The 25,486-nt window shown below is 34.3% G+C and overlaps 1 protein-coding gene across 5 annotated transcripts in view; it reads right to left on the bottom strand.

The window, feature by feature from the left end:
- LOC128246816 (NAD kinase-like) overlaps window positions 1-22,813 on the bottom strand; it is a 43,217-nt gene extending 20,404 nt beyond the window's left edge. For 3 of the 5 annotated variants that reach the window (XR_008263367.1, XR_008263366.1, XM_052965271.1), the window contains exon 1: window positions 536-2,012. Coding sequence is in view for 3 of the 5 variants with exons in the window: in XM_052965271.1 (XP_052821231.1) it covers window positions 536-1,635 (1,100 nt within the window). In the remaining 2 variants the exon portion in view is untranslated. Of the gene's footprint in view, window positions 1-535; window positions 2,013-5,709; window positions 5,797-9,301; window positions 9,507-22,495 lie in introns of those variants that run through there. The other 2 variants (XM_052965273.1, XM_052965274.1) reach the window with 2 other exon arrangements.
- Window positions 22,814-25,486: the final 2,673 nt, after the last annotated feature.

The following is a 25,486-nucleotide window of genomic DNA, read 5'->3' as shown; positions in this document are numbered from 1 at the left end:
ATTAAAAAAAGAACGAGAACATGATCGTGACACTTAAAATATAGTTTATTGAAAAGCTCACTGAATTCCTATTTACAAAGTCTTATCACGAATTTAAACCTTTTCTTTGGAATAACAAAAGACAATATACGTCATGTTTGGGGTACTTTAGCTAAGAGACGTCATTCCTATCAAACCTGATGACCAGTAACAAGTCAATTCTCTTCTCACAATAAACCCTGTACTTAAAAAAAGTGACTGAAAACAATAATATCCATACATGAATGATTCTATCTTATACATATTTGAACTTAATCTAAACAGCTGAGCCTTTTTTATTCGGGCAGGAGAAAGGGGCCAGGCCCAAGTCTTCTAGTGGTGTTTTTTTTTCGCGGGGGTGGGGGGAATCCTGTTAGAGAAATAAAACGTCATCATTTCATATCAATTCTCAGAGGAGAAATCAAATTTTAGGGAATATCTATGCTTACCAGCTTTAGAGTTAAAACAATAACATGATCACCATTGTAAAGAGAAAAAGTAATCTGCGTATACCTACCACATATAATGATGTGATCGAGGCCGTGCCTCCACAGTTTGTGCTGCTTTATCTATCTCAACATTAGAAACTGTAACTTCATCGGACACACTTCTTCTTTGCACACCCTTTCTTATCAACATATTTGAGCTTTGGGACTTCATTCTGAAGAACCTCTTCCTAAACTTCAACAGATCATAACTTTTCTCACCTGCATCTAAATCACCACATCCTGAATCAAAACTCCCATCCATATTAGGATCATCATCCTCATCATTTTCATTATTCTCTTCAACAACTGTCTCTTCTAGGTCAGATCTGTGTTCAAAAACCTTTTCATCCAGTTCAGCTGTTCTTACGATGTCCATCATATGTTCTTGAAAATTATCTCTACATGCAGCACTTTTATCAAAGCTTTTAGAATTATAGTGTCTTTTACCACACTCTTGTGAAGTTGGACATAGATTTCCAATGGCATCATGTTTTATGGGTTCCTTTCTGTTTGCATCGTTAACAACACTTTCTGCATCTACAGCTTCTATAGCCTTATTTTCTGGAATTCTTATAAGGTTGCTGGAATCTAATTTGTCCAATTTTCGTTTCATTGTTGTATCTTTATTTACTTTGTATGGGTGGCTTACCTCCTTGTCATCAGCATCATCATCAAGATCATCTTTGACAACGGCATTTACAGTTTCAGCTCTGTCATGTTCACCACACTTTTCAACTACTGGTAAAAACTCTTTGTACACTGCCTTCTGATCACATTCATTGAATTCATTAATGCCTTCTTGATTTTCATGAGGATTAATTATTTTAAGTCCATCAAAATCATTAATGCCTTCTTGATTTTTATTATTATTTATTGTTTTAAGTCCATCCAAATCATTAATGCCTTCTTGATTTTCATCAGGATTGATTGTTTTAAGTCCATCAACGTCATTAACATAACCTTTATATTCTTGTTTCACACTTCCTACATGTGTTTCATTTTCATTCACATCATATTTCATAGCGTCAGTTTTATCACTTGCATAATGAAGCATGAAATGATCATCTCTCACTTTATCATTAACATTTGACCTTAATAAAGTCCTACCTTCCATACAAGGTTCAGCCATATCTTTCCCTGCTGTATTTAAATAGACCTTACTCACTGAAACAACAGCTAATTAAGCAATAAGCTAAAATCGCTTCTATCTTATCTATTCTAAAGGAAAAAAGTATATAAAAAAAGTGAGCTTATTCTGTCCAAGTACAAAACCCAAAAAATTCTTTTGAACACCGTGTAAGTTTCAATCAGTTTATGTTTAAAAATTTAAGTAAACTTTTATAAAGCTTTGACAAACTATTTTGAAATATGAGACAGAGAGCTTTTTTTCTTGAGTCTCGGTGCACCTTAAAACATATTAAATGTATAATATTTATCTTTTATTTTTATTTATTCAACAAAAAGTCTTTATAACCATATTATAAGACTATTTTAATAAAACACATTTTTGTAAATCAGCCTCAATATAATAGAACACCGATAACAATAATAAAGTATAGTGCTCACAGAGGCTTTTATAATACTTATTATCTTAAGATGGTCCAATGAACAGAAGTGTTTAATTAACTGTTACATTGTATGGCTCATAATGTTGTAATAAATATGACTCTAGCATATCCGGGATAAAACTTCAATAGCATACACCTCAGTAATTTTTCAACATAACCTTACCATAGTTTGCATTTACCAAAATAAAATGGTCATGCAACATTTGTTACTTAAAGCCAATTATTTTAGTAAATAGATGCTAATAACTTTTAAACCATAAATAAGAAAAGATATTTGCCATTAATTTACATAATAGTTAATACATTTGATAACTCTTGAAAGAGTCATTCTGATAATACATACTTATAGTACATTTTGTGAAAAATTGTTGAAGGTTCTTATCTCCACTTAAAAATAACGTACACCCACATACACATGCTTGCTATTTCATGACATCAGTGGTGGAAATTAACACAAGCCTGCAAGCCCGCAAGCCCGCAAACCCTGCACTGGTAAAATATCTTCCAGGTTTGCTCAAATTCTGAATTTCATATAGCAGGGCTTTACAAAAATTTGATGCAAGGCAATAGTATAAGAATTCAGGCTTTTTCATCCAAAAGTAAAATTTTGATGAGTGCGACATGTCGCACTGCAGAGCCAACTTAACTTTCATCTGATGTTTTTTTCTCATACAAAAAGGTGCATTGCTCTTAAATTATTCAAGCATTTTATATATGCAGATTGTCTTTGGAATTATTTTTGCCAAGTTTTATTTGAACATCATGGGTTTTGAGTTAGGCCGAGGTTGAATATTTTGCAACCACTCCAAGGACACGGAAGCTAGGACAATACCTACACTTTTTTTCTTCGTTGAATAGTCAAGCTACAAATTGCATCAGTGTGGAATGGACAGAATGGTAAAACAGTTTCAGAATTTAAACATATACATGACGATGTACCACATTCTATTTTATTCATTTATTTTGCTCGTTTTTGAATCTGGCCTTAACAAGGCACATATTTTTTTTTCATGAATTTAACAAAATTATATAAGGATACTAATGAGAGTCCCTGTAAACAAGGCAATTCGAGATAAACATGCAAAATGAGGCATAGCTGCACACAATGATTTGCACTTTTATATGCACTTTTTGATAAATCATTAAAGCGAGTTGTTTTTTGGTTATTTCAAGTGCAGTCAAATGTTAGATATGAATGGCTCTGAGACCCATAAAGGTACTCATCATTTTATACGTCCTCCATCATGACAGATCAGATTTTCAAATCATCCCAACGAACTTAAAAATTATGTCTCATTTGTATCCGGGTGCTGATATCATAAATATACCTTTACATTCAAATTACCACTGGATACCGTCTACCTATCATCTGACGTCTTGCAAATAATTATTGTCACCAAAAACATCAACTTCGTGGGTTGAAGAAAACCGGACATGGTTTTACTGATTGGGCCAATTGTTCAGAACTTTTAAAACAAACATTTGACAGTTACGTGATTAACATCATCGTTGTTTATAACTTGTAAACGTGAAATATTTCATGATGGGCATGCTCATATATTTAATAAAACAGCTACAGTAACTGTTGAAATAGTTGCCTCAAGTCCTGCTAGAAAAACTGCAGATCACAGATAATTAGTGTATGTGCATCTAACATGGTTTTTGCAGCATAGTTTTGTGTAACTAACATGGTTTTGCAGCAGTTTTTACTTAGTTAACATGGTTTTGCAGAAGTATTTTTGTAGCTTACATGATTTTGCAGAAGTGTTTATGTATCTAACACAGTTTTTGCAGAAGTGTTTGTGTATTGAACATGGTTTTGCAGAAGTATTTATGTAGCTAACATGGTTTTGAAAAAGTGTTTATGTACTTAACATGATTTTACAGAAGTGTTTATGTTTCTTACATGGTTTTGCAGAAGTGTTTATGTAGCTTACATGGTTTTGCAGCAGTGTTTATGTAGCCTACATGGTTTTTGCAGAAGTATTTCTGTATCTAACATGATCTGCAGAAGTGTTTATGTAACTTACATTGTTTTTGCATAAGCCTTTGTGTATTTAACATGGTTTTGCAGAAGTGTTTGTGTATTTTTAATGGTTTTTTGCAGAAATATTTGTATGTATCTAGCATGGTTTTTGCAGAAGAGTTTGTATGTATCGAAAATGGTTTTGCAGAAGTGTCTGTGTATTGAACATGGTTTTGCATAATTGTTTATATGTATCTAACATGGTTTTGCAGAAGCGCTTGTATGCATATAACATGGTTTTTCAGAAGTGTTTGTGTACTTAAACTGGTTTTTGCAGAAGTGTCTGTGTATCAAACATGGTTTTGAAGAAGTGTTTGTGTGTATCTAACATGGTTTTGCAGAAGTGTTTGTGTATTTAAAATGGTTTATTGCAGAAGTATTTGTGTATTTAACTTGTTTTTTGCATAAGAAATTTGTATGTATCTAAGATAATTTTTGCAGCAGTGTTTCTGTACCTTATATGGTTTGCAGAAGTGTTTATGTAACTTAACATGGTTTTGCAGAAGTGTTTGTGTACCTAACATGGTTTTGCAGAAGTGTTTGTGTAGCTTACATGGTTGTGCAGAAGTGTTTATGTAGCTTACATGTTTTTGCAGCAGCGTTTGTGTAGCTTACATGGTTTTCAGAAGTGTTTGTGTACCTAACATGGTTTTGCAGAAGTGTTTGTGTACCTAACATGGTTGTGCAGAAGTGTTTATGTAGCTTACATGTTTTTGCAGCAGCGTTTGTGTAGCTTACATGGTTTTCAGAAGTGTTTGTGTACCTAACATGGTTTTGCAGCAGTGTTTATGTAGCTTACATTGTTTGCAGCAGTGTTTATGAAGCTTGTAAGTTTTGCAGAAGTGTTTGTGTACCTAACATGGTTTTGCAGAAGTGTTTGTGTACCTAACATGGTTTTGCGGAAGTTATTATTTATATAACATGGTATTGAAGAAATACAACCCCCATGTAAATTTTCAAAATAATTTCAAAGGAATAGGAAGGGAATCTTTATGATTATTTTTTGTCAAACTCCTTAAACAAAATATTTTCAAAAAAGTGACTGACACGTTTTAATGCAAAATTTATATCTGAATTATCTGTTTCTTCTTTCCCTTTCAGCCATTTGATTTTCTTTTAAGTTAAAAATCTACTGCACTCAATTTATCATGAGCGTTTTCAAACCATAATTGATTCTCATTTTGTTTAAAAACATTCTAGTATTCAAACAAATATAAATATCTTTTATATTTAATTGGATAGAAGGAACAGGATTTTAGTTTTTTAGCCGATGATGTTACTTGATTGAAATACGAAAGTATTAAAATATAAATATTTCAACCTTAAGCTATTCATAATAGCTGTTTCAGTGGAAACTTCATAGAAAAGCCATACAATGCAATTTTAACAACATCAAATGTTATCAGCAGTGAGAGCAGAATGATGTCATGTAACAAAATGTCAACCAATTTGATATGGCTAGCTCAATTTTTTTGAAGCTTTGGATCAAGTTAGCCTTTTCACCGTGCTAGATATTGTGATAAATGCTAAAAAAAGAACCTCTGGCATGTCTGCATTTTCAGGACAAATATGGTAAGTAAGGAAGAGAAAGGTCAACATGAATACTTACAGTGTGGCACAGGAGGAGTTGTCCAGCAGACTACCTTTAGGGCCAAACTTGCAGTTGGGGCTCACACCATACAGGGACCGCGCCCGCCTGAAATATACAACACACATAATAACAATTGTGCAGGGGTCTACACTAACTATATTTCCCAGAAATCCCTTAGGGACACCACAAATGGGAAACAAGTGTCTCCTCCTGAAGTGCCTTCGAAAGATCTCAATTTGTCTGTGGGGTTTTACTTCAAATATGGGCTTTTATAGCAGCATTTGGCTATTTAACAACATACATTCCATGGTGTAAGATGTCAAAGGGCTTCAAAGCTATTCATGTTAGTATTTAAGTGTATAGAATAAAATATATGGAGAATATTGTAATCTATAATACTTATATGTTTATATGTATGTGACTAAACCACGCCTCCAACATAAATGACGCAACGCCATTGGTCCAGGACTGGTCAATCAGTGACCCCATATTTTTCTATGTTAGGTCAACAAATTTAAAACGTACCAAAGTGGCCTTTTTTTCCGACTTTGATGTAAAAATAAAACATTTTAACATGTTAAAAGGTTGTTGATGTAATGTATACATTACTAGGTTAGTAGATGACCTGATATGGGATATACGTGGGGGGGGGGGGGGGGGGGCAGGAAACCATATCCAAATATGAGGTATGAAGATATGGGTTTCCTAAATTGCCCCTTATATCTCATATCAGGTCACCTACTAACCCTGTAACTTATAATTTCATTCTATCAGTCGAAATTAAATCAGTCATTTATTGTGCCACTTCATCATGTGCCGTAACCAAACAATGAATGACATTGAGGTTGGTACCTTCTGATGATTGTGTTTTGTCCTTTGACAAAAGTGTATTGCCGAAACATTTAGATATAAAAGTAACTGTTTGAAAAACATGATATGTTTTTTATATTTTTAAGTGTATATAATATAAAGCATTCAAATTTTCACAAAACACTTCCTTATGAATCAAGACTTGTGTATGAAACACAGGGTTTCATAGTTTGCATATCTAGGCAATTTCATCATTATTTTGGAAGTTTGAGAGGTTAAAATCTTGTGTATGCACTGGGTTCATATTCACCTAAGTATGGAGTCTGAGTTTCAGACACATGCTTATAAAACTTATGCTTCATAATATAACTAATTCTGACAAAAGATGAGTTTCTGAATAAATGATTACTTGAAACGCATACATCATTTTTTACCATATTTATTATAATGGCTCTTATAATGGTATTTTACTTTGATGCTTTCTGAGTCAGAGTCTCAGTTTGATTGTGAATATGGGCCCAGCTCTTCTTTCATCCAAAATATAACTACCAATGAATATAAAAAAAATGAATCTCAACTACAAAAAAAAAATGTAACTATAAGTTGACTAGCAAAACTGACGGTGTGAACTTTATACCCTCCAGTGTGAATTAGATCATTTCTTCTATTGGGATTTAATTTCTGCTTGAGCTAAACATTTTTGGGTGACTATCTACATGGCCTCTAAACGCCAGCTCCACCACTTTACGGTGGTGCAAAGAAAAAGAGCTGTCAACACTTCCGTGGTGGAGCTGTGCCCTATGTTTACATGAACAAACGTGAGTATGATTTATATTTTATTTGATAATTTCATTTAACGGACATATTTCAGAAATCGGAGAATGTGGTACCGTGTAAGAACACTTCTACTGTAGGCTGGTTACTATTTCGTTTCAATATTGTGCAAACTGTGGTGCCAGGAGCTTTTCTCCCAAACCGGACTTGTGCATATTTTGAGATCTGATTGCACAGCAAGTACATTTTGGTGCTTTCACACCCCGTAATAACATTCTCACGCATGCAAACATAACTGTTATGTATAGTACCTATGCCGGAACACAACAACACTAATAAGCACTTCTTAAAAAGGTAAAATGCACATATTTATAAAAGTGGTGGCGCTGTTGCCCTAGTGGTTGCGCTGTCAAGTAGTGGTGGCGCTATCGAGTATGTTTTGCACTTGAATATAATAAAAACTTAATGCTTTTGGAATGAATACAAAAGTTGCTATGTTTATCATTCATTGAACATTATGCTGGTTATGCATACTACTTGCGGAAACAAAACTCTATGCAAACTACCTTAGGAAAGTGTCGACAGCTCTTTTTCTTTGCACCACTGTAAAGTGGTGGAGCTGGCGTTTAGAGGCCGTGATCTAGCAATCTGTCAATTAAATATGGTGTCCTGTCTAAACACCTACATTAGTCATTTCGATATCCCTCCATGAAATATGGTGTGCTCAGGATCCCTGGACACTGTAAGTGTTTTAAGCTGTTGTACATGCCCTAATGTGGGAATTTATTATTGACAATTTATGGATGAAGGGAACTGCAACAAAACATCTAGGATGATAACCTATATTTATTTTATTCTGCCTACTGTACTACTGGCCTTATAAACAGTAAGGCATGTCAACCTTATTTGGTTTCCAGCCTGCTGAAACGTGTCATAATCTAAGTCAGTTAAAACATGATTATCATGTAAAATCTGATGCGAATGAACTGTGCAGTGATGAAAGCTTTGTAATTTATATATTACTTAAAGAAAGCTCTTCAAAATATGTTGTAAAATGGTCTGATCATGTTAGAGGCATAATATCAGTTAAAAACATTTCATCATGTATGGTTGATGGGCTAAAACTCAACCTAGAAAATAATCTTGTAGAAAAGCCATACAAGTAAATTGCAAGTTTAAGTATTTTACTATGCAAATTAAACAACATGAACAGTTGTATATATGCTTTAAAGGAAGTATAAGAATGTTCATTTACTGTTGTCATAGGGACCCACTTCATCAAGGCCTGTCTCTTAAAGTGACTTGCTCATGTTTTTGGACCAAAAATTATTTTTCCCACTAATGCATCTGAAAACACTTCTTTTATAAGTATTTTACTCTATGATATCGAAATTGCAGAAAAAAATACAGTAATGGCATAAAAAAGTAGTTTGGTTTTAGTGGGGTTCCAACCCACGCCAGCAAAGTCAAGAAAAAGTTAGAAAACAGCCAGCTAGTGTACACGGCCAACGGGACTTTAACAAAAGTGGTGGATATGTTGACCTGTTAAGAAAACATTGATAACATCATGTGATAATGTCAATCAACCAATCACGCAACATACACAGCCGTAATTTATTTTCAATCCATATATAAACGCTAATGAAAATTGCCGTAATCAAAGATGATATTTGAGCAAATATCAACATTTGCTGAAGGGTTCCAGCTTTTGCTAGTTTTGTTTTAACACTCATTATGGTTTGCCACACTTTATTTCCTAATTTAAAAAAAAGAGTCACTTTAAGGCTACCTTTTCCAACTGGTAAACCCAAATAGACAGTAATACATGTATTACTTAAATTTAAAAACAAATTGTTTCATTGGTCATGTCAGACAATTTGCAAATAACATGCTAACTCCAATTAAGGAATTCAATGCAGTCATTAAGTAAAATCGTGATCTTACGATATATGGCTGTACACCGGTTGATAGGACAACCCAATAATATTTATAAGTAATTACAATGAAAAGATAAGACAAAAGTTACCGTCTGTTAAACCAGGACGGGTCCTCCTCCGTAATGATATCACTTTCCTCGTTGATTGTATTCATTTTTAAACAACCAATTAATAAGCATTAAATGTTACTTGAATTGTAAATAGCTTACTTCATCATAAAACTTTGAAGAAGTAGAAAGAGTAAAAAAGAAAGTACATGTGCGCAAACATAAACACTATTTACTGTCGATGAAAAATGCACCGTAAAGGCCAGAGTATTTTTACTATTTGTTACTCAGTTATTCTAACTACCAGTAATTACTGTCCACAAAATGAGGTAAGGATTAGGCAGCCAGGGGCAGGGTGCTAGGCGAGAAAAGGGCGCATTGTGTCAGGCAGTGAATAATTCAAACATTATAAATTTAACAGAAAATGTATGTTATGAATTGTGTTTTAGTCATAGTGTATTCCAACTGCTAAATATATGAAGTGGGTAAGTCCATGCTTGGCTAAAACCCTGAAGAGAGGGAAAAACTGAATCACACTAACTTGAGAGGGAAAAACTGAATCACACTAAATTGAGAGGGAAAAACTGAATCATACTAACTTGATTTTGTCAAATTTATGTCAAGTTCCATAACTCTCTTAGTAAACGAACAAAAATGGCCAAAGCCAATATGGATGATCTATTTTATAATTATTTTATCATTGTGATTTGCAATGTCGGCGAACACAACAGGATGACATTTTTTGTAAAACTGTTGATTCTCTTTTTATTATATTTCAAAATAGAAGAAAATCACAGTTGACAAGTCTGAATGACAAAACAAATCACTCTCGCCTTAAGCACCTCTAACCTCTTGTAATGAAAGAAAGTACACTTGATCCAAAACACCAAATATTTCTATTTTGAATAATTGATAAAACCTAGTAACTCTTTGGTGTGTCACATAAAAGGCCCTCAGGGAAGTATTTATTACAAATTAAACTTGAAATATAAGAAAGCAGATTTATGTCAATACTGAATTCATGTTTGCATTGAGCCATGCACTGTTTACATTTACAACTTACTTTTGTAAGCTGAGTTTTTATGTTTACAATGCAAACAAAAATGAAAATGAGTTATTTGATAAAAATAATTCTTATTTTATCCATAATGAAGTGTTCTGTGCAGCTAAAATATAAAATACAAAATGATAAAAATATAAATTACTCATTTTGGCCATAATCTTAAGTAAAACACTTAAGTTTAGCTAAATATTGAAATATCCTAAATACTGATTCCTTCCAGAAGAATTCTAAATTCCCCATATTAATGCCAAAAAGCTTAATAATATAGTCCCTATATGACTTTCAAATACCTGATCACCCATTATACAAAAGAGTTTTTTAGCAGATGAATCCACAAGTTAGTTGTGAAGGTATCTTTAATTACCAGTTTATATAATATTCAAAAGACAAGGGAGTTGATGGTGGACAGAAACTTTGATTTTCAAAAGGATTATCAAATGGGTTAAACCTGAACTCATTCCTATGATTTTCAGAGTAAAGAGCAGGCATACAAAAAGAATGGAAGGGAAGTGTAAACTAGAAGAGATGATGATTTTAAAATTTTGTTCACGAAATACAGTCAGACAAAGAGTTTGTGGTGGACAGAAAAATCACTGTTTTGTTTTGATTTGATGAGCATATCCCCAAACTAATTTGTATAGCATTCTGTGAATGTATTAAAATTGGTTATTTTAACATTAACATTAACTCCTAAGCATGACCTTGACCTTCAAGGTAGATGGCTGGCACATGTGCTCTGCTTGTCAGCTTGACGTGTTGAAAATTTGTGCCAGGTTATTTAAAAACCCTTCCATAAGTTGAGGAGTGCAAAACTTCTAAAAATATTGTATTCTCTTCTCCCTAGGTGTGACCTTTATGGAGGCTATTCGTTGCAAAAAGTCCAGACGTGTATGTGTGTATTTTATGTTTGTAAAACAAACGCCAACTCATCGGTTGTATGTTTACATTTCACACTGTACATTTTCATTTTTCGTTGTGCCGATTGCAGTTTTATTCTCGTTGCATCTATTCAACAGAAGGTTCAGTCGTGTTTATAGATAATTTAAAATTTACGAAGAAAAAAATCTAAATTTTCATTAAGTTGAAATTATTCACTAAGATACCCCAGAGGTTTATTACCTGGTAGCTGGTACTGTATGGATAAAATACACTAAGATTACCACTTCATAGAACTCGTACATTATACTGTAACGAATATTATTTTATAAGTAATTAATAAAGTATTTTAATGATGAAGTCAATTTGTTGCTAATAAACAATTATTACTTGCTGCTACCTTTTATACCCCACCCACACTCAACAGTCAGGTTTCACAGTGGCAGATCCCGTAATTCATAACTGGGGGACACAAGTGGGTTGGAGGGCTGTTCTTCCATCCACATGGATATTTTGTTTCAATGATGTATTGTAATTACACGTTTACACCATACAAGCTTATTAAGATAGTAAATGTATAACATCAGACAAAACTAGGTGGATATCATTATGATGTCCATCAAAAGTTTCGTAGGTTTGCTGGAGCAGGTTTTGAACAGGGACTTGTGTTAGAGGGGCGTTACTTAGGGGCACAACATTTTGGACATGATCCCTTGAGTGGGCATGACATTAATATGTTAAAAATGTGGGAAGTGGGGTTTAGAGGTACTCCGCCTTGAATATTTTAAATATTTTTAGTCTGAATCGGTGCATTATGGCGTAATTAAGTACTTTTTCTGAGATATATTGACAAAAAAATTAACCTTTAAGTTTACTTGTGGGCCAACTGGGGGGGGGGGACACAGGCCCTACCGCCCCCCCCCCCCCCACTGAACGACCCGCCCATGGTCCACTTGTAAATGAATGCTTGCTTGGGTATATAAGTAAAAAAAAACTGACAGGGGCAGTATAAATCTGGGTCTGTGAGCACCAGATACACCCAACTGCAATTGACTAAATAATATGGTGATTTATAACCCATTTAGGAACATTGATCGTCAAAATAAAATAAAAGATGAAGTTAATTTTAGTTTTTATTGTGAAATAAAGAGAGAGTACTCGGACTTACAACCGGGAATTTACAGGAGGTAGGCGAAGATGTTATCTCCCTTGCTTGATTCGACGGAAATAAACAAAAGAAAATCCAATTCGTTAGCTTCGCCCATTCACCTTCATTTCTTTCGGTGACATTTACCATATAAGGTATAGGCGAAATCGTCTATCCTTGTAATTCTGAGCTTGTCAATTCATTTTTGCAAACCTGGACTTGTTGGACTGCAAATGTTCATTTTACGATTGCGAGTGTCGACTGTAGGATTGCAGTTTTACATATGCATGATTCGGCTTTCTAAATTACATCATCATATTGTTAAAGGCAAGTTATACGATCTATGTTTTAGTGAGTTTATACAGGGTATATCTGACAAATATACATTTTGACTACTATAATGACAAATGACAAATCAATACGGAAAAACTGACGAATAGAAACAACAAATAGCACGTCTACATTGACAAATGTAAGAGATATTTAGTATGATTAAGAAGCACATTGTGGGAATTACACGTCAGGACTTTTGGCAACGAATAGCCTCCATTGACCCTGACCTATTAAAACAACAATTTAAGGGGAACATAATGAATGTCCAGAAGTTAAAATAGTTCCCATAATGCACATTTTTGTGGCTGGTTGGCTTGATTGGTGAACATTTGTGCCAAATTATTTTGAAATCCTTCCCACAATTCAGGTGTGATCTTGACCTTGAAGATTAAGACAGCACCTTTGGTTTGCATGTCGGCATGAAATTTTAATATTTTTTTTCAAACCCTTCTGTCTAATGAGGAGTTTTTAAGCAGACCAAAAATGCCTAACTGACCCTTGATCCTTAATTGTGACCTTGCCCTTGAAGATAGGTGGCTGGACCATGCACTTGGCACATGAGTTTGATCAAGTGAATGAGTTACTTTAAAATCCTTCCATCAGTTCAGGTGTTCCTGAGGGGACACAAGATAGGGAACAGAAAAAGGGATGGAGAAAAGCGCCATCTTTTCACTCCCCAAAACAATTTTTTCGAGCTTAAGAGCAATGTAAGAACCCAATAATTTATATATAAGACTGTCCTAGATGTTTAATGCATGTATACATTAAAAAAAAATTATTAAAATAAACATAAAGCCTTCAACCTCTTGCATTCAAAGATCTTATTCTTGTGTGAAATTAAAGATGTAAACTTACTTAAAATCATGTTTCAAAATTAATTGAAATATAACCTTTTCAAAGCATCGAGCTTATAAAAAAGTATGAGGGAAACTGGTTGAAAAGCTTCAGGGGAATTTTGTTCCACATTTTATAAACATAAAAAGTATGTTTGTTTCTGGTTGACCTGTCACAAATACAACTATTTTATCCTAATGTTAATCTGATAAATTCCTGTCATGATTCATTTTGCTCTGCCAACCCTGAAAAAAAACACAAAAAATACCCAAAAGCAATAATTTGAACAACTTTGATAGAGGTCCACAAGATGATGTTGTATACCAAATATCTAAGCTCCTGGCCTTACGGTTCTGGAGAAGAATATTTTTAAAGATTTACTATATAACACTACGTAAAAACAAGGACCCCCTTGGCGGGGTCAATTTTGACCCTGTGGCAATAATTTGAACAAATCTGGTAGAGGTCCACTAGATGATGCTGTATACCAAATATCTAAGCCCTGGGCCTTACAGTTTCGGAGAAGAAGATTTTTAAAGATTTACTATAAACACTATGTAATAAAACTAGTGACTCCTGGGGCGGGGCCATTTTTGACCCCAGGAGAATAATTTGAACAAATTTTGTAGAGGACCACTACATAATGACACATACCAATTTTCAAGGTTCTAGGCCTTGTGGTTTTTGAGAAGAAGATTAAAGTTTTCCCTATATAAGTCTATATAAAACAAGTGACCCCCGGGGAGGGGCCATTTTTGACCCCAGGGGGATAGTTTTAACGATTTTGGTAGAGGACCACTAGATGATGCTATATACCAAATATTAAGGCTCTAGGCCTTGTTTTTCCTTTCCGTTGACATGGCAACCAGAGTTCTGCATGGAATTCAATTCTTTGAACAATTTTCAAAGGGGACCACCCAAGGAACATTCCTGTGAAGTTTGGATGAAATTGGCTAAGCGGTTTATGAGGAGATGTCGTTTAAAGTAAAAGTTTACGGACGGACGGATGGACGGACGGACGCCGGACAAATTGTGATCACAAAAGCTCACTTTGTCACTATGTGACAGGTGAGCTAACAAGGGAGATAACATTTTACTAAATTATCTGTTTTGGGGTTGACTTGTCTTTCTTGTACTGAGCATTTTACAATCCTGTAGATTACACTAGGGGCAGAATTGATAACGCTACGGTCACTGCGTCCATTCGTAATCATTCAGATTTTAATTCATGTCATCTTACTTTACATGTATATATTTTATCATCAGCTTACTGCATATGTATAAAGTTTATAATTCATGCACATACAGGCAAGAATGTAAACAAAACTTACTGCGAGTATGGGGGATTATGACTTGATGCTGGGTCACTATGCCCATTCTTAATCATTAAGATTTTAATTAATGACCTCTATCTTTTACATATATATATATATCAGCTTACTGCATATGTATAAAGTTTATAGTTTATGCACATACATCCAAGAATGTAAACAAACTTAGTGTGAGTATGAAGGATTCCGACCTAAAGCTGGATCCAAGTGCTAAACCCCTGTTGGAATTATTTTCAAAGTCAGTTATATTGATTTTCATGTACTTCATTCTATATTTCATGCTAAAGGTTCAGCAAAAAGCTTAACAAAGGCAGGGTAGTGGGAAATTGTAAGCTCTTGTCCTGGTTTCATGATTAATCCTTAGTGTGGCGTTATTACTACTTCCTCAAACTTTTTCATCATAAGTATCAAACTAATTGATGAACAAGTGTATAAATGGCAAAGACAGTCTAAATTAAGGGAATATACCGGTACTCCAGTCTGAAATTTATATTTTGTAACAAAGAAATGATTTACTAATTGCATTAAGGCCTCTTGAACACTGGGCGTCTTCAAAAGAAATTGTGCCTTTTTGAATGAAATTAATTTCATTCACCTTCATTTCTTTCAGTGACATTTACCCTATATAAGGTATAGGCGAAATCGTCTATCCTTGTAATTCTGAGCTTGTCAATTCATTTTTGCAAACCTGGACTTGTTGGACTGCAAATGTTCATTTTACGATTGCGAGTGTCGACTGTAGGATTGCAGTTTTACATATGCATGATTCGGCTTTCTAAATTACATCATCATATTGTTAAAGGCAAGTTATACGATCTATGTTTTAGTGAGTTTATACAGGGTATATCTGACAAATATACATTTTGACTACTATAATGACAAATGACAAATCAATACGGAAAAACTGACGAATAGAAACAACAAATAGCACGTCTACATTGACAAATGTAAGAGATATTTAGTATGATTAAGAAGCACATTGTGGGAATTACATGTCAGGACTTTTGGCAACGAATAGCCTCCATTGACCCTGACCTATTAAAACAACAATTTAAGGGGAACATAATGAATGTCCAGAAGTTAAAATAGTTCCCATAATGCACATTTTTGTGGCTGGTTGGCTTGATTGGTGAACATTTGTGCCAAATTATTTTGAAATCCTTCCCACAATTCAGGTGTGATCTTGACCTTGAAGATTAAGACAGCACCTTTGGTTTGCATGTCGGCATGAAATTTTAATATTTTTTTCAAACCCTTCTGTCTAATGAGGAGTTTTTAAGCAGACCAAAAAATGCCTAACTGACCCTTGATCCTTAATTGTGACCTTGCCCTTGAAGATAGGTGGCTGGACCATGCACTTGGCACATGAGTTTGATCAAGTGAAGGAGTTACTTTAAAATCCTTCCATCAGTTCAGGTGTTCCTGAGGAGACACAAGATAGGGAACAGAAAAAGGGATGGAGAAAAGCGCCATCTTTTCACTCCCCGAAACAATTTTTTCGAGCTTAAGAGCAATGTAAAAACCCAATAATTTATATATAAGACTGTCCTAGATGTTTAATGCATGTATACATTAAAAAAAAATATTAAAATAAACATAAAGCCTTCAACCTCTTGCATTCAAAGATCTTATTCTTGTGTGAAATTAAAGATGTAAACTTACTTAAAATCATGTTTAAAAATTAATTGAAATATAACCTTTTCAAAGCATCGAGCTTATAAAAAGTATGAGGGAAACTGGTTGAAAAGCTTCAGGGGAATTTTGTTCCACATTTTATAAACATAAAAAGTATGTTTGTTTCTGGTTGACCTGTCACAAATACAACTATTTTATCCTAATGTAATCTGATAAATTCCTGTCATGATTCATTTTGCTCTGCCAACCCTGAAAAAAAAAAAAAAACACCCAAAAACAAGAGGGCCATGATGGCCCTAAATCGCTCACCTGAGAGAAAGTGTTTGAACTTTGTACACATGGTCCAAATGTCAAAATTGTAGCTTAAGAATAAGAAAGTAGGTCAAAAGGTCACCTGCCGATATCAATATTGATGTTTGCTTTCAAAACTGTTACATGCTCGAAATTTCATTACAGTATGTTCAAGAATATATTTGCGTGTGTGTGCGTGCGTGTGTGTTTATGTTTTTGTAAAATGTATTCAGCATTGAAATGTTTACAAAATATCATTTTTGTTGCCTTTTATGTAAACATTCTATGTAGAAATAAATGAGAAAAAGGTTCAAAAATATGAAATTAGGTCAAAAAGTCACATATAAGGTCATCAAAGCACAGCATTGATATTTGCATTCAAAACTGTACACATGGTCCAAATGTCACTGAAGTTGCTTCAAATTAAAGAAAGTAGGTCAAACTGTCACAGTCAATGTCATCCGAGGATAACATTGATATTTGTTTTCAAAACTGTACACATTGTCCAAATTTCATTACTGCAGCTTAAAAAATAACAAAGTAGGTCAAAAGGTCATAGTCATCCAATGTCAACATAGATTTTTATTTAAAAAAACTGTACACATGGTTTAATTTTCATTGCTGTAACTTCAAAAACAAGATAGTAGGTCAAAAGGTCACAGTCAAAGTCATCCAAGGGAAACATTAATATTTGTTTTTAAAACTCTACACATTTAATTGATGTAGCTTCAAAAAAGAAGGTAGGTGAAAAGCACACAGATAAGGTCATATAAGCACAACATTGATAGTAGTTTTCAAAATTGTGAACAAGGCCCAAATTTCTTTGCTGTAGCTTAAATAAATAAAAGGGGCCAAACAAAATTATTTGAAAAGACCTGACAGAGGCCCATGCTAGGATGCTTCAGACTTGAAGATCCATCAAGCAGTTAATAAGATCAAGTTGTTTAAAGGTTTTTCTATTTTTTGCTCTGGTGACCCCTAACAGGGGCCAAACAAAACCATTTGAACAAAGTTGAGAGACGACCCTGTAAGGATGCTACATATCAAGTATGGAGTCATTCTGACCTTTACTTTCAGAGGAAAAGATGTTTAAGTGACAAGACAATGTAAAAACAAATGACCCCTGAGCAAGGCCAATTTGACCCCGGGACAATAATTTGAATACCTTTGGTGTAGGTCCACTAGGTAACACTATATACCAAATATGAAAGCTCTAGGTCTTATATTTTGGAGAAAAGGATTTTTAAAGTTTTATTATATAAAACTATATAAAAACAAATAACTTTCAGGGCGGGGCCAATTTTGACCCTATGGCAATAATTTGAACAACTTTGATAGAGGTCCACAAGATGATGTTGTATACCAAATATCTAAGCTCCTGGCCTTACGGTTCTGGAGAAGAATATTTTTAAAGATTTACTATATAACACTACGTAAAAACAAGGACCCCCTTGGCGGGGTCAATTTTGACCCTGTCAATTTTGACCCTGTGGCAATAATTTGAACAAATCTGGTAGAGGTCCACTAGATGATGCTGTATACCAAATATCTAAGCCCTGGGCCTTACAGTTTCGGAGAAGAAGATTTTTAAAGATTTACTATATAACACTATGTAATAAAACTAGTGACTCCTGGGGCGGGGCCATTTTTGACCCCAGGAGAATAATTTGAACAAATTTTGTAGAGGACCACTACATAATGACACATACCAATTTTCAAGGTTCTAGGCCTTGTGGTTTTTGAGAAGAAGATTAAAGTTTTCCCTATATAAGTCTATATAAAACAAGTGACCCCCGGGGAGGGGCCATTTTTGACCCCAGGGGGATAGTTTTAACAATTTTGGTAGAGGACCACTAGATGATGCTATATACCAAATATTAAGGCTCTAGGCCTTGTCTTTCCTTTCCGTTGACATGGCAACCAGAGTTCTGCATGGAATTCAATTCTTTGAACAATTTTCAAAGGGGACCACCCAAGGAACATTCCTGTGAAGTTTGGATGAAATTGGCTAAGCGGTTTATGAGGAGATGTCGTTTAAAGTAAAAGTTTACGGACGGACGGATGGACGGACGGGCGACGGACAAATTGTGATCACAAAAGCTCACTTTGTCACTATGTGACAGGTGAGCTAACAAGGGAGATAACATTTTACTAAATTATCTGTTGTGGGGTTGACTTGTCTTTCTTGTACTGAGCATTTTACAATCCTGTAGATTACACTAGGGGCAGAATTGATAACGCTACGGTCACTACGTCCATTCGTAATCATTAAGATTTTAATTCATGTCATCTTACTTTACATGTATATATTTTATCATCAGCTTACTGCATATGTATAAAGTTTATAATTCATGCACATACAGGCAAGAATGTAAACAAAACTTACTGCGAGTATGGGGGATTATGACTTGATGCTGGGTCACTATGCCCATTCTTAATCATTAAGATTTTAATTAATGACCTCTATCTTTTACATATATATATATATCAGCTTACTGCATATGTATAAAGTTTATAGTTTATGCACATACATCCAAGAATGTAAACAAACTTAGTGTGAGTATGAAGGATTCCGACCTAAAGCTGGATCCAAGTGCTAAACCCCTGTTGGAATTATTTTCAAAGCCAGTTATATTGATTTCCATGTACTTCATTCTATATTTAATGCAAAAGGTTCGGCAAAAAGCTTAACAAAGGCAGGGTAGTGGGAAATTGTAAGCTCTTGTCCTGATTTCATGATTAATGCTTAGTGTGGCGTTATTACTACTTCCTCAAACTTTTTCATCATAAGTATCAAACTAATTGATGAACAAGTGTATGGCAAAGACAGTCTAAATTAAGGGCATATACCGGTACTCCAGTCTGAAATTTATATTTTGTAACAAAGAAATGATTTACTAATTGCATTAAGGCCTCTTGAACACTGGGCGTCTTCAAAAGAAATTGTGCCTTTTTGAATGAAATTAATTTCATGATATAGCTTATCATATTGATGTTTTTTTAAAGCATTCAGATAAGACTAATATATGATGACATTTAAGCCATCATTGAAAATGTTTACAAAATTGAGGAATTATAAAAATATTGATGTATTGCCATTCTGACATATATACAAAGTTACGGTAGGATAATAGCAGTTACGATTTAAAATCCTTTATTAAAATGGCCACCCTTGGCATTAAATTTTGAGATGGCAAAAGATGACTAGTATTAAACATGTTTTAGTTAAAACATAATGATGAAGATTTGCTATTCAGATTTTACATAATGATTTCTTACTGTCATAGATTACAACACGTCTCAGCAGGTAATGATGTCAAATTTTAGACAAGTTTAGGCAAAAATGGTGTAATGACAAAGCAACAAAAAACCTATATGATAACATAAACTGACTGAAACATTAGATTGAACTTTTTTCTGCCACATGACATATGATTTTACAATACTATTTCAAAACAGTAGATATGCAACTTACAATATTCAACAAATAAACTTATGTTTTGCAATTCTCGTGATAAAGAAGATGAAATCACTTAAAAATAGACTGAGACAATTAATTATTTAATATTGGCTTGTAATATGAACTCAGAAAAAATATTAAAAAAATAAATATTATTATGTCAGACCAGGCATGAATAGGTTTATAGAACTTAACATCTGAAAAAAGATACTACCGGTATATATTAAACTGTCCAATTATATAAAAGAATCTTTTAAACATAGAATAGATCTTAGTCTATGACAGCCCATCCTGATTTTTGTTTATATTTATGTTTATGTCACTAACTAAGAACAGTGTGTTTACTTCTATAACAAAATGCCTACATCTGTTCTGCATTATGTGTCATAAATTCTATGACTAAAATGTACTTTGTTGATAATTATAAAATTGCAATTCTGAACTCAATCCCTGGGTGTTTATACATGTGTATATTCAGATTATCAATAATGAATGTCATCAATAAACCGAAACATAGGCATCCAATATACCGTAATGATATTAGTAATTCCTTTTGGAAAACTTCATACAAGGAATTTATGGGACAATTATCTAAGAAATAAACACTTCTTTATCAACATCAATTACTGTGTTAAAACATGTGGGAATGGGATTTCGTCCACCTATACAAACATTGTCAGGGGGGCTGGTTTGTTCACACTACAGGATTGGATATGAAGGTAAAACAGAATATGTCAGAAGGATAAGTACTATTACACACTACACATTGAAACTTTCAAAATACTTTAATAATTTAACTACAATCATCAACCATGTCCAAATACTTTTTTTACTGACACAATACTGTACAAAAACAAAGGGGAGAGAAGACTTCTAGAGTTTAAACAAAAGATTTCTAGAGTGTAAACAAAAGAATGATGACTTCCAGCAAATACAATATGTTACCTTTCTACATCTAACATCATATTTTGGTGCTGGTACCTTTGTAAGCAGTGATAAAGCAAAGAACAAAATTGTTTCAGGGGAATGGAAGTATTTGTTTTAGCATTCAGCGCTTTGTAATAGTATGATGAAAACTAACTTGGCTTACTATTTGCAAAAAACAGTCAAACCACCTTACTGTGCAAGGGTTTTCTCTGACTTGAGATTAAAAGGGGAAATAAAGCTTGAAATCCTGAAAGGGGGGTGCAACTTCCACAGTTTTTTATAAATGGTACTGATGTCCTAGCAGGGCTTTTAAAAACCAACAATTTGCCTGTATGGACCAACTTTTATGTTGTTAGACCAATTTCAGTAAAATCAGCCCATTTTTTTTTGTTTATTTCAATTTCGTAGAATATTTGTTTGCCATGTCTGACAGTTAAAGCTTAAAAAAATATATAAAAACATAACATTAAAGTGTGTCTAAAATGTAGGCTACCTCATTATCTAGTCCATATAAACAGCTGCTTCAGAGTCTTTGACGATTTTTATTGGCAACTCTACGCATCCATATCCCACTTGTTGTTTTCCTAGCTAAGACAGACAGATCCTAGCGCTAAGTATATTGAGCAGAAAGATAACGGGCACCTGCTAGATAGTTAAAAAATGGCGATGCTTTGTTTACAGATCGATCTGAATTTGTATTTCATGAAACATCTAAGTGTAATAAGAGAAAGGTATTGGCTTAAAATAAATAATGTGTAACTTTTAAGTTTTAATTTAACAATGCATGGTGGAGTTACAATTGAAGAATATATTATGGTATGAATTAGTTGACTGGTGGCATATAGGGAACAAAATGAATATCAAAATTTAAAAAAAAAGTTCCCTAAACATGCATTATTGTGGCTACCTCATTATCAGTCTGCAAATGAGGTCAATAAATTCCATTTCAGAAATGAATGACTCTTTATTATACTGTTAGATGGTGATCTCCAGAAACTAAGTATGACTAAAAGATCTAAATTGTTTTGACTAATTTATGTCTCTAATGCACCAGTCAATTGTAACCACGGCCATACCCCGCTATTTTGGTGGCAAAGACAAAACCGCTGCAATCACCCGGAACCTGGAAGGTAAAAACACGGCCCATTTCCCTCGACAACCCAAGTGTGTGTGTGGGGGGGGGGGGGGGGGGGGGGGGGGGCGTGGTTACATTTGACTTGTGCATAATTCTGAATTAATTATTAATTCTATACATGTATTTGTCACTTTCAGTTTTAGCATTTAGGATAGCCTGGAAATAAATAACATGTCACATAAATGAACATAATAAAATACAAACCTATTCCTTGATATTTTCCCTCTATTATTAGACATGTCTAGAGAACTGTCTGTATTTAACCGTTCAACTTTGAAGTCCACAACTTTCTTTCCTGGGTGAATGATTGGGTCGCTGACAACATGGGGAAAATTTGATTCAGAGTTTGGTCCCTTTTTATGTTCCATGCCGAGACAACTGTGTTGTAAGCTTGTAGGAAGTGGCTCAGACAATCGTGTTTACAATAGTTTCGTGACAATTAGCATGTTCTAATAACAATTGGCTCGTAATTTGGTATGTGTTTTTGTAACATGTAAACATCTAATGAGAACTAGGAAATCTCTGTCACCAAACGCTTAGTTCAGAGAGGTTTGAGGATTGTTTTGAACGAAAATAGTTTATTGATGTTAGAGTTTCTACTACTTCTACGTTATATATTTTTGGGCGTGTGCATACTATTCTAATCTATATACGTAGTATATTGGTTGCGTCTGAATTGTGTTATTTTTAAATGTTAACTTGTTTATATGCAATACGCTTGAATAAATAATCAGATATCGGATTCCGATATAGCAGTACTGAAACTTGGCCTTATAACTTTATCAAGTTTTTCATAAAATGTTATGCTTGTGTGTATTTTGCATGTGATTTGCAACCACCTATATAAGCCATTTGTCTTGATGTCATGTGTGCGTTTTGCACGTGATTTGCTACCACCTATATAAGTCATTTACCTTGATTTCCTGTGTGTGATTTGCGCGTGATTTGTAACCACTTATATAAGCCACATGTTTTGATTTCCTGGGTGTGTTTTGCACGTGATTTGTAACCACCTGATGAAAACAGTGGGTATGGTTTCAAATTATTATAATGTTCGATCTTTTTAAACTGTGACAAACTACCACACTGTTCTGCGAACTTTAATGTACATTTGGTACCAAATAAAATAAACTTTATTGCAAATGATCGTCGTAATTATAATGCTGCATTTCCAGGTAGTATAAGGCACATATTTCAAGGATGATTCAATATTCATTCTTAGAATTATCTTGTAAACAGTGTTAATATAATTTTTAAACATCCTAATTACTATAAGACAGACATGGCACTAGCTAGTATTCCAAATGTGTTTAGTACCCCCATCTTATCTATCTCTCTATCCGATCATACACAGTGTTTTATGTATGTGCCTTTATTGCCATGTGGAATAAACAGACTAACTGCAGGGGGTATAGTTTGTTTTGTTTATTGGAGTTTATCAAGGTCTGTTGACTCCACCGTAACGCCATCACGACTTAAATTGTGTTCAAATGTAATAAGTGACATGAGATAGAAGTGACAGCAATTCGCAGTCAAATCCAGACATTGGAAGACTTGAAGAAAAAGAGTGAGATACAAGAGTTCCGGGTGCGATACCCTAGCTCTTTACGAAGAGACCTCTTGGCTTTTTAACGCGCTCAGTGTAAAGCACCGATACACGGGATACAACTTTCCTGGGATGAACCAGTACTGAGTATACCACTTTTCTAAGGACTGTCCTTTAAATGCCAAGCGCCAGGCAAAGGAGCTACTTAAAATTGTACCAACTTTTAACGGTATGACACGGCCCGGGATCGAACCCACGACCTCCCGCACCGTAGGCGGACGTCTTAACCTCTAGGCCACGGAGACGGTCAGGCGGCATAGACTATGCGGATAGGCTAAAAACGGATTTTTTTGAAATCTTCAAATATGATGTGATGGTCTTCGGCTGCTTTGGACAATGGGTACGTAGACAGTCGATATTTTCTTAAAAATGCAGTACCAGTCTGTTCCCGCCCCGATAGCAAACTTATTCCTTTTCATTGGATGGAGCGGCAGCTATTTTGAAGATTTTTTTGAGGGGTTAAATAATTTTAATGAAATATGAGAGGATAGTTATTACTGATGAGAGTGGTATACTGTTTTGAATTTTATTTTGTCGGAGTCATATAAAAATATATACCACTTGTACACGTGAAAATGCTAAACGCATTAGGACTAACATGCATGTCCATGATACAAAGCGAGCAAAGTCTTTCGCGACAAAATCCTTCGATAGCGGAAACCCGACATGGCTACATATATCACCCGTATTGAACATACAGACCCATGCTTCGTTCCGGGTGACAAGCACTCAATGCTTTGCGACATAAATGTTTATCTCCGAAACTTGATCAATGGTGCAAAATATTAACATTTTATAAAATCTGTGGTAAAATAACATGAAATTTCACTGACATAAAACTATACGGATTGAACTGATTGAAAACTATACCTTTTTGTTACATAAGCTTAATTGGAATTAATTTACCAACTCCTTACAGAAATGGCTTCTGACAACATTACCCATTTATGAAGACGTCTTACCCAGGATATAAACAAATAGCGTTGGAACTCGTGTGCAATACCATATATGTATGGTGAAATTGTACACGAAAATCATGAGAGTTTCCGTGACGTGAAAATCACTGCAGATTTGTTGACGTTAGTCCTTTTCGCTATCATGAATGTTTAAGCTTCCGAGACAAGCCATTTAATGTTCTGTTTACAAAAAGTAAAATTCCTATCTTTTTTAATGTAATCTATTACATATATTTACTTTTAAAGAATAATCTGATCTTCTCATTTCCATTTTAACAAATATTTAACATGTAAAATACACATTTCTTCATTGTAAGAGCGACTGAGTTTAGATGTACATGTAAGCACTTTTCTATAATAAACACATAACGAACACTCATTTCACTTAAAGGCATCCCACTGGCGGCTTGTTATGCAGCAGAAACACATGACGATTTCATGGAAAACCGACCTTACAAATACATGGATTGATTTTACCACATACTAGGTTCTAGTACCACCAAAATTTTTTCATGTGAAAACGTTTGACAAAAATATGAATAACAATAATGAGAGAAGTAAAATTGTTTAATCCTTTTTGACATATTTTTAATAGCGTTACAGCATTCACTGATTCAGTAGCTTGTAACCCAA

This window comes from Mya arenaria, chromosome 9 (genome assembly GCF_026914265.1).
Source record: "Mya arenaria isolate MELC-2E11 chromosome 9, ASM2691426v1".
In the NCBI taxonomy this organism is placed as follows: Eukaryota; Metazoa; Mollusca; class Bivalvia; order Myida; family Myidae; genus Mya; species Mya arenaria.
Note: the sequence above shows the minus strand (reverse complement) of the source record. Positions and strands in the feature narration are given on the sequence as shown.